We start from the raw sequence: 12,240 nt of genomic DNA on the forward strand, positions 1-12,240 counted from the left end.
ATTAAGGGTCTCATAAAGAAAGAGACAAATTCTTGAGGGAAGATGGGATGTTTCTGATATTATGCATGATTTTATTTGTAGAATGAACTGATTTATGATCTTGTAAAGAATGACAGAAAATTCTCTTAATTCTTCTTTCAATCCTCATGAGTTATGTGAATAAACTTGGAAGAAGGCTATAACTCTATAAAGTCTTTATAAAGAAATAATGTAGATTGAGTTTTCAACCCAATTAGAATCATGCAATTTTAGAGCCAAGGTTGCTTTTTAAAGAGATAAGAACAGTTCATAAAGAATTGACCCTAAGTGATTAAATAAACTGGCTAATTTGCCAATTCCTATGGCTTTCTTCTCTTTCAACAAATAACTGCAGAGTAAAACTTACCACCGTTCTTTTCATCTGGAGTTGAAAGAAAATAGAATTAACAGGTCAAGAGAAATTTTAAATAACCTGGGTCATTAGAATATGTGAATGTCTGTTCATACACACACGTACAAACTTGTTCATATGTTTTTAAACTTGAATGAAATATACTTCGAATGGAATAAAGATGACTAAATTAACCTCTCCTTTAAAGAGAGGAAAGAATGAGGAAAATGTTAGGGGACATCACCCTCCTGTCATTTAACACAGCTATCAAGTGTGAAAATTCATTTTGCTCTCTTACCTATCAATCTAATCCACCTCACAGATCTGCTTAGACCATCTAACGTACTGCATAACTTTCCCAATATCTGAACCAAGTTAACGTCTTGTGTATTTATAGCTGAAAGAAAAATTTTAAATGTAGCCCTAACTGTGGACTAGTAACACTGCAGTCCACTACTATATCAAGAGAGGAACTAGAATGCATTGTTTTCTAAGGTCCAAAGGAACAATGGCACAAAACATCTAAAAAATGCAATCAGGATGAATAACGTAAGTGGTATGTTTTTTTCTACAAGGTCTTAAGGCTCCATATTTAAGAAAGAAAAAAAAGTAGATCAAATTCAAAATACACTATATATTTTCAGATATCAAAGAAAATTTAATCTATGGTAAATTCTTATGTGAGCATTGATTACATATTGACAAAAATTCATTTCATAATAATATTTGTTATACATTTAATTTGCCTTCTACTATAGCAGATTTGATTTTTAATCTTCTCCCTCCTTGTCCTATGCTGACAAAGAAAAGGAGGAAGTAGAAAGAAGAAAAGGGAGAGAAAAAATTCTATAAAGGAAATATGGTTAAAGATTTATGTGGGGACCAAAAAGGATCTCTTCCATGTTTTTAATCTTCTGTTTCTACATATGTCCCTACATCAGTGCTTCCCATATCTCTCAATAGACTAATTTAAATATATTGTGATTTTCATAACTATTAAGTGTTTGTTAGACAGCTCCAAATTAACACTTTATAAAATATACTTTAGAACTATGATTTCAGTTAATGAATATACTAGAAGCTGTGAAAATTAATTCCTTTCAGACTGTCACTCTTGCTCGGTATTTATTTTTTGCCTGAAACATTCCCAGGCTTTTTTTTAAAAATAATAGCGTGATGGGTTTTGACTCTGTCGTTATCATTTATCTGTACTAACACTAGAAAAGAGGACAAATACACAGATATAGTATCTCAGCATCTTTTAATGTTTCCCCCAAATTACTGTCAGTGTGACATTATTTCCTTTAGGGACTACTGGATTTTTTTTGGTCTACCCTGTGAACTAGTGGAGGTCAGCAGCATAACATTTTGATCAAATAGAAATTCTAAGCTTTTAAAATTCTCATACTCAGCAAAATTTCAACTAACAGTCAGAAAACTTTGCTTCTGATCCTGGTTTTACCTGTAACTAGTCATGTGATCTTGGGCAAGTTATTAAACTTGGCTCCAGCTCGCTGGAATACAGTTTCTATAGTCATGTCATTTCTAGAATAGTTTAAGGTACTTCATTTAAAAAATGCTCTGCCTTATAAAGTACAATGCTCCATGCTCTGGAGCAAGAAATCCTCCAATTTCAACATTTTGTTATTATGACAGAGCTTTAAATCCACATTATGAATGCAGTGGTCATAACTGTGGAATAATTGCAAAACAAGTAAGTACTGAAGGCGTTGCACAATTTATATAGTCAGAAAACACAGCTGATTGAGCCTTCTACATATTTATAATACGGGTTTACATACATTTTTGCAATTCTATTTAACAAAAGATTATCTCAGTCTCATAAAAATTATAAACACTTAAAACCATTGGTACCCTCATCAAATCACAGTGAAATGAAGTGACTTGCAAAGGACCACACCACTCACTATGGAATTGTATCTGATTTATAAAGAGAAATTGCCATAATAATTCTATTATCTTTGGTTTTCAATAATCAAAAACATTTTATGTGTAGATAACCTCGTACCATCAACTAAAATTACATTCAAAGGCAGCAGGCTTAGGCTAAACATGAAACCCGAAAAACAGTTTTAAACCATTGAATGAATAACCACACTCCAGATATGGACAGACAGATAATATCACATTAGAAATATGCTGTTCGTAATTAAGGAAGGCACGGAGTCTTGGTTGGAACATTTCACTGATGTTTTTCTGTCTCACTGAAACTGTGCTCATTAAAATCTCAGGTAGAATAAGAATGAGTAAACCTTGACTGGGCTATATAACCCACAGTAAAGAAATTAAGTGTAGCTGACCCAGTTAGATAAAATGGGATAAACTTTTTTGGCAAATAAGTCTAAACATGATAAACATGTGGATGAAATAATTTTGACATGTTTGCTTCTGTCATTTATATTTACACTTAATAAAATATATTGGATTCTCAAGATACAGCTTCAAGAGAATGATGAATTTCTCCCCAGATAAGCTGACTGCAAAACTAACAGTTGATTTCCGATGGATGATGTCCCGTAAGGTTGGAGTCATTGCTCCATGAACTAGTTTCCTCTTCTTGCTAGTCATAGCAAGTATGTATTGAGTACTTACGATGTGCCTTGACACTATGCTAAAGCTCTACATCCATGATTTTATTAAATCCTCCTAAATACTCTACGAAATGAGTGCTTTCAGAAAGGGAATTTTCAGAAAAGGAAACAAATTTTGGCAAAACGCATGCCACAAGCAAGTGGTAGAGACAGGCTATCCCTGGCAGCTTTGCTTCTCATCATTGCAAATTTCCACAGAAGAAAAATATGGAGGTTATAGAGCCCTCAGTCTTCGTTTCTCCACGCAGTATGAAGGGTGAAATTCGACTTGAACACTAAATTGTTACCTTCCCTCACTTCCACCTTGATCACACGTGGCTCTCGAGCCTACTGTAAAAAGTTCTCCCTGCCACCGACGTCTAACTGAAAACCTTTCTGCTTTGGTTCCCCTGCACCTCCCCCATTAAGAACATTTCCAGGCACATATTAAACATTAAAGAATAGAGAAAATGAAACATTTCTCTACAATAATTTCCTTTCCGTGTAGGATAAAAATTACCATCAGCTTGCCTCCCCTAAAACATCGCGACACAGTCGGGCCTGTGACAGAGCCACCGTGTGCAAGATTCTCATGGCACGTGGGTGACACGTCATGATTAGGCTGAAAGTAACTTTTATTTTGGAGCTCATTTCAGTCAGGTCACCTGAAAATGAGAAACAAAATCTATTTCTTAATTGGAAGTCCGTATGAAATTATGATTTCTGACCTGGATCTGTTGCTGAAGCAAATTGATTTTGTGTTGTTGCTGCAGAAGCTGCTGCTGTTGTCTTGCAATCTGCGGAGAAATGGCACATGAAAAATTTAAGAGTATATTACAGTCCCAGGGGGAAATTACCAATGTTCTGTGTCTCAAAGTTTGATGTGACACTGATTAAGCTTATGAAGACAGATGTGCCTGCGCCCCTACAGGACCAGCAATTCATCCTTAAGTAGGATCAGACAAGATATTTAGACTTAGGAACAGTTATGCTTCTTTTGGAAAACGAAGCTTAAGACACAACAACAGTGGTCCAATCCAGTGTGAAATGCTGGAGTTTCCAAAATCCCTCTTCCTGGCAGTATGTTAAGGAGGTACTACCTCTGACGTGTTCAGCCCTTGGAAAAGAAAGAGAATATTTCACAAACAGGAGGGTGTGTGCCAAAGAGTTCAGAGCAGGACAAGGTACTGTAAGATGCTCTATTCCTTAGTGAGGTTCTGGTATGCTTTTGTGTCTTGGTAAACACTGTCATTTCTGCCTCTCACAAACTGACTGCCGAGTCCTCAACACATTCAATTCTGGTCTCTACTAACAGGATTCTTAATAAAGTCACCAGTCACTTCCAATTTTTTAAATTCTGAAGTGTTTTCTTGTCCTCACTGCTTGACTTTTCATCAGAATTCAATACTCAAGCGCTTTCCCTTGATCCTGAACTTTCTCCCTTGGCTTCTATGACATCACATTTTCCCTGTTTTGCTCCTACCTCTGAGTCTGATGCTTCTCAGTTACTGTCAATGGCTCTCTCCCGTCACACAATGTTGTAGGCTCACTTTAGACTCTATTCCTTTCCCTCTATACCTACATCCACACGTACGCCAAGTGATCACAAATTTGTTTCTCTAGCCTGGATCTTTGCTTTAAGCTTTAGACCCATTTATCCAACAACATTCTCAAAGGCACTACAAATTCCACAGATTCAAAACTAAACTCAGGAATTAGCCCTCAGTGTGTTCATCCTAAGTGTTAAGCCAGACGAGCACAACTGCCCCCTGTTTTTCACTCTCATAACATCCTCTACCTACTTGATACTATACCACATGCTATGATGTTATATTTATTTTTGTTTTTGCTTTAATTAACAGGTTTCTGTCTCCTAGGTAGAAATTCATAAATACGGTGAAGTTAGGGGTCACGTAGATTTTGCTCTCACCATTTGCGCAAAGCCTGAAGCAAAAAGAGTACAGAGTGAACACTTGATGAAGAGTGCATGAGTGAAGAGACAAGAAGGAAATTCTAAACACTTCATGAGATAGGGCAGGAAACCTTCTCACAAGAATGTAACTTCTCATGAAACTTATAGCTGCCTTACAAATACGCTCTAATTCTTATTCTCAATGCTATGGTCACTATCGTTTTCATTAGGAAAGTATATCCCTTAACCTCTGTATCAGAAAGCAAAAAATTCAGGAAAAAATTTATGCAGAGTCCATTACTATGAATGAAAGTAAAGAACCTATATGATGAGGTTGGATCTACATGGCTGCACAATGAACTTTTTATTTCCCCTATGTACGCTGGTACAATTATAATTATTTTAATGCTTTTGTTTTATCTTAGGAATACAGTCTAAAGAAATTCCTTTTTCTCTCTTTGAAGAAAAGTCGGAAAGGAAAAGGTAGAAAACGAAATACCACTCTCTTCCTTAAGTCCAGTTCTTTCCTCCCACATATCAATATTTCAGCTGATATTTAAATCCTTTTATAAGTGCCTTAAGATTTTATTAAGAAACTAACCACCTCATAGCCCTCCACACTTCCTCCTGTTCTAAGTCACTGCTGCCTCTTGCCTGGATTGCTGTGATAGCGTCCTATCTTCTCTTTCTGCCTCTGCCCTCGCTCCCTGCAGCCTACTATAAACCAGCACCAAGAGAGATCCTTTTAAAATATAAGTTGTGTTGTGTTATTCCTCTTTTCAAAACCCTCTGTCTCGCTCAGAGTAAAAGCCAGTTTCCATATGATGCCTGCAAGGCCCTGTATGAGCTGGCCTCCTGCTATCTCTCTGACGTCATCTCTCTCTTCCCTTTGCCACTCCACTTTCCTGTCTGTTGAATACACCAAGGGTACTCCTATTTCCTGAGGGCACTCCTGCCTCTGGGCCTTTGCACTTGCTTTCCCCTCCATCTGGAACACTCTTTTCCTAGATAACTGCATTGGTCACTCCCTCACCTCCTACAAGTCTCTGCTCAGCTGTTACCCTATCAATGAGGCCTTCCCTGAGCAGTCTTTTTTTTTTTTTTTTTTTTTTTTTTTGGCTGCGTTTGGTCTTCATTGCTGCACATGGGCTTTCTCTAGTTGTGGCGAGCAGGGGCTACCCTTTGTTGCAGTGCGTGGGCTTCTCATTGCGGTGGCTTCTCTTGTTGCAGAGCATGGGCTCTAGGCATGCGGGCTTCAGTAGTTGTGGCACACGGGCTTAGTTGTTCCGCAGCATGTGGGATCTTCCTGGACCAGGGCTCGAACCCGTGTCCCCTGCATTGGCAAGCGGATTCTTAACTACTGCGCCACCAGGGAAGCCCTGAGCAGTCATTTTAAAAGAGCCTATCTCTCTACCTGGCACCCTCATCCCTATTTTTCTGCTTCATTTTCAACATATATTTTACTTATTTATTGTCTATCTCTTCCCAACTAGAATTCAATACACGAGGTATTTTGGTCTGTTTTATTCCTTGCTGTAACCTATTAACTAAAACAGAAGCTGGCATCAAATTGGTGCTCAACAGAAAGTTGTTGAAAAGATGAATATGGAATGGAGCACAGAGTAGGGACACAGTGTACTGACTAGGGAGTGTTGGGAGTAGGGTCAGAAAAGGAGTTCTCAAGGTGAGAGAAACCTAACCTGAATCTTAAGGAATAAATACTAAATGTCCTTCAGAAATATCCCTGTGTCCTGATGAAAAGATCAGTGACTACCAGAGTGGTGATGCTGTGAGCCAGCACTGCACGGCGGAGAGGATCTGGGAGAGCAGAACGGGCTCCAGGAACCTGACCGGTAGCTCTCAGGAGGGATCTTCTCTCAGGCTGTATAGGCAGCATTGCCTGGCAACGCTCCAATACAGTGGAGAATTTCTGGAAGAACCTAAGGATTTCTGAAGTTCTAAGGAGAATGTCAGAGTAAGTAAAAAATTCTAGAATCTGTTGATGATATTTGAGGATGGGCCAGAGTGTGAAAGAGAAAGTAAGGAGCCTTGCTCTCCATTAGTAATTGCTCAGATTTTTTAGGACAAGCATGCCCTCAGGCCCATCGAAGTATGGCTTCTCTACAAAGAAATATCCCCATCAGAGTTTCAGTTTCAGAGGCTCCTAGGATCTTCTGAATTCAGATGTCTGAAGGTATCGAGGGTTATGATCAAGAAAAGAGTGGTGTTCTTCTAGACTGTCATGGGCAATCATTCCGAGCTGTTTCATCACAGGGGTAGAGCAAAAGGAATAAGGGCCATCTCCAATAACAGGCTACATATATACCTAAGGAAGATGGTGACGCATTTCATTAAAAATAAAAATATCATCTTTCAAGCAGAGATGAACCATCAAGTAGAGAAAAGTAAACAGAAGGAAAGGAGGGCTCCTCAAATGTAATCTGAATGTTCCTCCACCTCTTTCAACTCTGCTAGTTTACACTTTGACAGCTGTCTAGAAGGTTTTGCAGTATTTGTGTAGATACGAAAGTACCCTTGACTAAATAACAGCCCTCCTCCACTTAAGACGGTGAGTGCACTAAACGCAGAACATGGGACGGTAAACTAAGTTAGTCCTAGAAAAGATGTACCATCTTTATATGTAAGCTCACCCTATGACACCTTCTGTCTTTCCTTCCCATGACTACCAAGCCTCTTTTAAGTAATACTTCTTATGCATTACCTCCATTTCCCCACTATGCATCATTCTTCTACATGTCAATTCTTATTATCTGACTTCTGCTACTAAAGCTCCAGAGAAGCCCCATGCTTAAAGGCTGACAATGAGAATCTAAATGACTTCTAGTAGCTTCTTGCTTCTGGATATGTTCGTTTTCCTCTCCCTACCGGCTATATGCCAGCATCTCCCAAAGATCTCTCTTCCCTTAATTCCTTTCCATTTTCTCATGATATCACCACTACTCTCATTTAAGGCCTGTAAACCTGTCATTCCTCTGCATGAAACACCTTGGCCCTAGATATTAATACCGCTGCCTCTCATAGGTCATTTAGATCTGAGCTTAACTGGCAGATCCAACCACCCAAACTAAGATGGCAAAACCCAAACTTGTCATATTAATCAATATTTATTAAATTATTCTCATGACACTCTTTCAAATCACTTATCACTCTCTGAAGTTATTTTGGTAATTTTTCTTTTCCTTTGTTAATTGTCTCTCTTTCCACTAGAAATTAGGGGCTTTGTCTTTCTGGTTAATTGAGGTAACTTCAGTAGTTAGTACAGTGCCTGGCACACAAGAAGCACTTGATTACTATTTTTTGAATAAATGAATGAAACTGACTTTCTCCAGTGGTTTAAACTACCATCTCTATGTAGATAATCTAGGAAATGAGGCTCAGCCCTCTCTTCCAAGCTGTTAATTGATATTTCTATTCTCTCACATACTTTCAGATGGACAACCTGACGACAGCTCTAATTCCGCATAATAAAACCACCTGCTTTTCCAAATCTGCCCTCCTCTTGACCTTCCCTGTTACCCAGGCTCAACGCTTTTCCTCTCTCTTTAGCCCACTTAAAAAATTCAACTGACCATAATTCTTCCACCTATTTATCCCTTCTTTCTCTTTCTCCATGGTCATTACCCTATCTGGTTTAGAGTCTCACACCTTATTTAGATGATCATAATAGCCTCCTAACCAAACCTCTTGCCCCATGATTGGAAATTGACTTCACTTGTTGAATCCTACCTAGCCTTCCAAGTTCACACCAAACACGTTGAATGAAATCTTTCCTAATGTCCCTGACTGGAAATGGTCTCTTGACTCTCCACGGTTCTTTTTGGTACTGTGTTCATGAATTTCACCTCGATTATAATCACTTCCAAGTTATGTACCACTAAAATAGTTAATAAGCTTTTTCAGATGAGTTTTTTGCTCGCTTTGGTGTTTTGCCTTTTTATTTACTTTAGGCAAGGCAGGGGGCAGAAGCTTTTACTGATCTTTGTTTGCCTCCAAGAGTGACCTATATGCTGCAGGCAGAATGATACCTGAGAAATCTGACTGTGTTCTCTAGTTCTCACTCACCTGTTCTTGCTGCTGCTTGGCCAGCTCCATTTGCTGGCGCTGTTTCTCAATCTGAGATGCAGCCAGTTTCTTCTGCTCATCATGGGCAGCCAACAGCTGCTCTCGCAGACTGGTTAGCTGATTGATCATCCCCATGAGCTGTCTCTCCTTCTCAGCGAGGCTTTCGGGAGTCCCTGAAAATAAGATGGCAATAAAACATGTAAGAAAAGAGAAATAAGAAGAGAGTGGTTTTTCGATGACAGTGATTCTGGTGTGTAGAGAATTATTACATGAATAAGGTTTGACACACAAACATATACTTACCTTCTTTTAGATTATAACTCAACAGTAAAAAGTGATGGCTCTTTACTCATTACAAAATAGGATGAACAAATATTTTGATTGTTTTTATTTATGATGAGTAATAATCTGTAGCTGTTTTCCCCCTTTTATAAATAAATAAAAAACTGTTGGCTGAGCATTTATTATTCTTAATGTTCTAAGCTGGGGTTTGATGGAAATAAAAAGAGGCTTAAAACACAGTTCTTGGCCCTAAGTAGTTTTTTTTTTTTTTTTTTTTTTTTTTTTTTTGCGGTACACGGGCCTCTCGCTGTTGTGGCCTCTACCGTTGCAGAGCACAGGCTCCGGACGCGCAGGCTCAGCGGCCATGGCTCACGGGCCCAGCCGCTCCGCGGCATGTGGGATCTTCCCGGACCGGGGCACGAACCCATGTCCCCTGCATCGGCAGGCGGACTCTCAACCACTGCACCACCTGGGAAGCCCCGTAAGTAGTTTTTTTTTTTTTTTTAATCAAAGAGGCAAGACAAAACATGAAAATTTAATAACCACAATTACTAAGAGATCAAGGGTATTATTATCAGTAATATGATTCTTCTTTTCTTAAAAAGAGAATCTTGAAGAATCAGAATTAAGGAATTCTACATTTAAAAAGGAAAACTCTATTAGTTAATCACGTTTTAGACTGTTTTCTCATATGCCACTCAGAAGCTTTCTTCAAAAATAGAATATAGCTAGCAGAAAAAATATTCAAGTTTGAGAATATAAATTTATGCTCTCATGAAATAATGAAATGTAGTTGGAAAACTAACTGATCACATTATGGCCACCCAAGATTACAGTTAAATCCAAGATTATAGTCGTTAGCACCATATGTTGTACCATTATTGACATATTTATTTATTGAATCTCCCAGTAGAGTATAAACTCCATGATAGCAGAATTCTAGCTTTTTTGGTTTAATACTATGTCCCCAGAGTAATGCCTAGCACAGAGTAGGCACCCCATAACCTTTTATTAAATGAATTAAATAAATAAACTTCTTAAGATGAGAGAAGAGTCCTTAATTGAGTGATAATGTATGATTCTATGCAAATAGATAAATAACCCTTATTAGGATTACTTAAGTTAAGGATGCTTTCAAATACATTTGAAATAACAAGAAAAAATCTTTGGAAGCTTATATTTTCCCAATATTGTTCTATTCTACCAAAATGCAATAGATATATGGCTTGAAGTTACAATCAAAATCACAGTAAATCTTTGGGAGTTTTGATATAACTAAAGGAAAAGTAAAAGAAAGGAAGAGTCACTCAGGAAAGGAAAAGTCCTAGAATTTTGATGCTGAAAGTAAACTAGAGATTATGTTTCTTCCCTCAAAAAAATTACTACACATTTAATTCAAAGCAACAGTCAATCTTTGCCAGGATGTTTTTTTTTTCTTTTATTGTTGGTGTTCCTCAGATTATCAGTGTTATAATTTGGACAGGACTCGAATTGCTTTGATTTTTTTTTTTATGGAAATGTTGTTGCTTTCAACTGGTAATCCACCTGAAGGATCTAAAAGTCATTCCTTACGTTGTCTTTAAAAATTCTGCCTAATGAAAGTACCTCAAGCAGCCGCATAACACAGGGAAATCAGCTCAGTGCTTTGTGACCACCTAGAGGGGTGGGATTGAGAGGGTGGGAGGGAGAGGCAAGAGGGTGGGGATATGGGGATATATGTATGCATATAGCTGATTCACTTTGTTATACAGCAGAAACTAACACAACACTGTAAAGCAATTATACTCCAATAAAGGTGTAAAAAATAATAATAAAAAAAAAATTGGAAAAAAAAAAAAAGAAAATGCCTCTACTAGAGTGTAAGCTCCAGAAGGGCAGAAATCTGTCTACTCCATTTGCTACCATTACATCTCCAGAACATAGCACATGGCAAGACAGATAGCAGTATTTGTTGAATGAACTGAAAATATAATGAACAGAAACAAATTTAAGTTATTCTAAATTTACAACTAAAGCTTTTCTCAATGGCAGTCTTATCCAACTAGAGTAAAAGTCAGACCCCCTCATCAGAAGGTATGAATGGCATTATTCTATTTCATCAAAGGAATATTTAAGTTATCTAACTTACAAACATCTGTGCATTGGTCTTTTTCATTGACAACAAATGCAATCAAACTTTGATAAAATTTAGTTATATATCCTTTACTGCAATATAGATACTCTTAGAAGTTGGAATCTATTAAAATTACATAAGGAATGCAATCATGTATTACATGACAGTATAAATTGATATTCTAGTGTACACTGCTAATACGATAAATATTCTTACCTTCTTTCCGATTTCTGTAATTTATTTTGAAAAAATAGTTCAATTCTTTTTGCTTCAATATCTTAAAAGGTGGACTTTGGCTTGGATTTTAAAATATATGTACTATGGAAAGCTATCAGGTTTTTTTTTTTCTGGCTGCACCGCTTGACTTGCGGGAGTTCCCTGGCAGTGAAAGCACCAAGTCTTAACCACTGGACTGCCAGGAAATTCCCATGAAAGCTATCAGTTTTAAGGGCGACTATCAAAATGAAATGGAACAACTGAAAAGTAGCTATGGTCTTTACCATTGTTACCCATAGCTGGATATTTTGTTTCTGGGACATTAGGAACAAGACGTGTGCATTACCACTTGTACAGTGAAAGCAAGGGTCGTTCTTACCTTTTTTAAAAAGTATGGTTCTATACAATTTCTTACTACAAATGTCTACCTTTTAATGGAGATTGTAATTTTATAACCTTTTCCCAAGATTATTCCATCCGCTTACTTGGGTATTGTACTTAAAATGTAAAAAACAGCTTTGTTTTGTTTTGTTTTTAATATCACATTCAATTTACTGCACTTAGAGACTGGAATGTAGCCAATAATAGCCATCTCGAAACATGGCATTTCTTGGTCATCCATTCATCAAATACGTACTGGGTTCCAAACTTTGGGCCTACAGTAAGCTAGATA

The 12,240-nt window shown here is 37.6% G+C and overlaps 1 protein-coding gene across 7 annotated transcripts in view; it reads right to left on the bottom strand.

Moving 5' to 3' along the window:
- SOX5 (SRY-box transcription factor 5) overlaps window positions 1-12,240 on the bottom strand; it is a 991,426-nt gene that overhangs the window by 195,536 nt on the left and 783,650 nt on the right. For all 7 annotated transcript variants that reach the window (XM_067695917.1, XM_067695916.1, XM_067695915.1 and 4 more), the window contains 2 exons: window positions 8,957-9,129; window positions 3,690-3,758 (listed from right to left, as the gene is read on the bottom strand). In XM_067695917.1, the coding sequence (XP_067552018.1) occupies window positions 3,690-3,758; window positions 8,957-9,129 (242 nt within the window). The remainder of the gene's footprint in view (window positions 1-3,689; window positions 3,759-8,956; window positions 9,130-12,240) is intronic.

Source organism: Pseudorca crassidens, chromosome 11 (genome assembly GCF_039906515.1).
Source record: "Pseudorca crassidens isolate mPseCra1 chromosome 11, mPseCra1.hap1, whole genome shotgun sequence".
Taxonomy (NCBI): Eukaryota; Metazoa; Chordata; class Mammalia; order Artiodactyla; family Delphinidae; genus Pseudorca; species Pseudorca crassidens.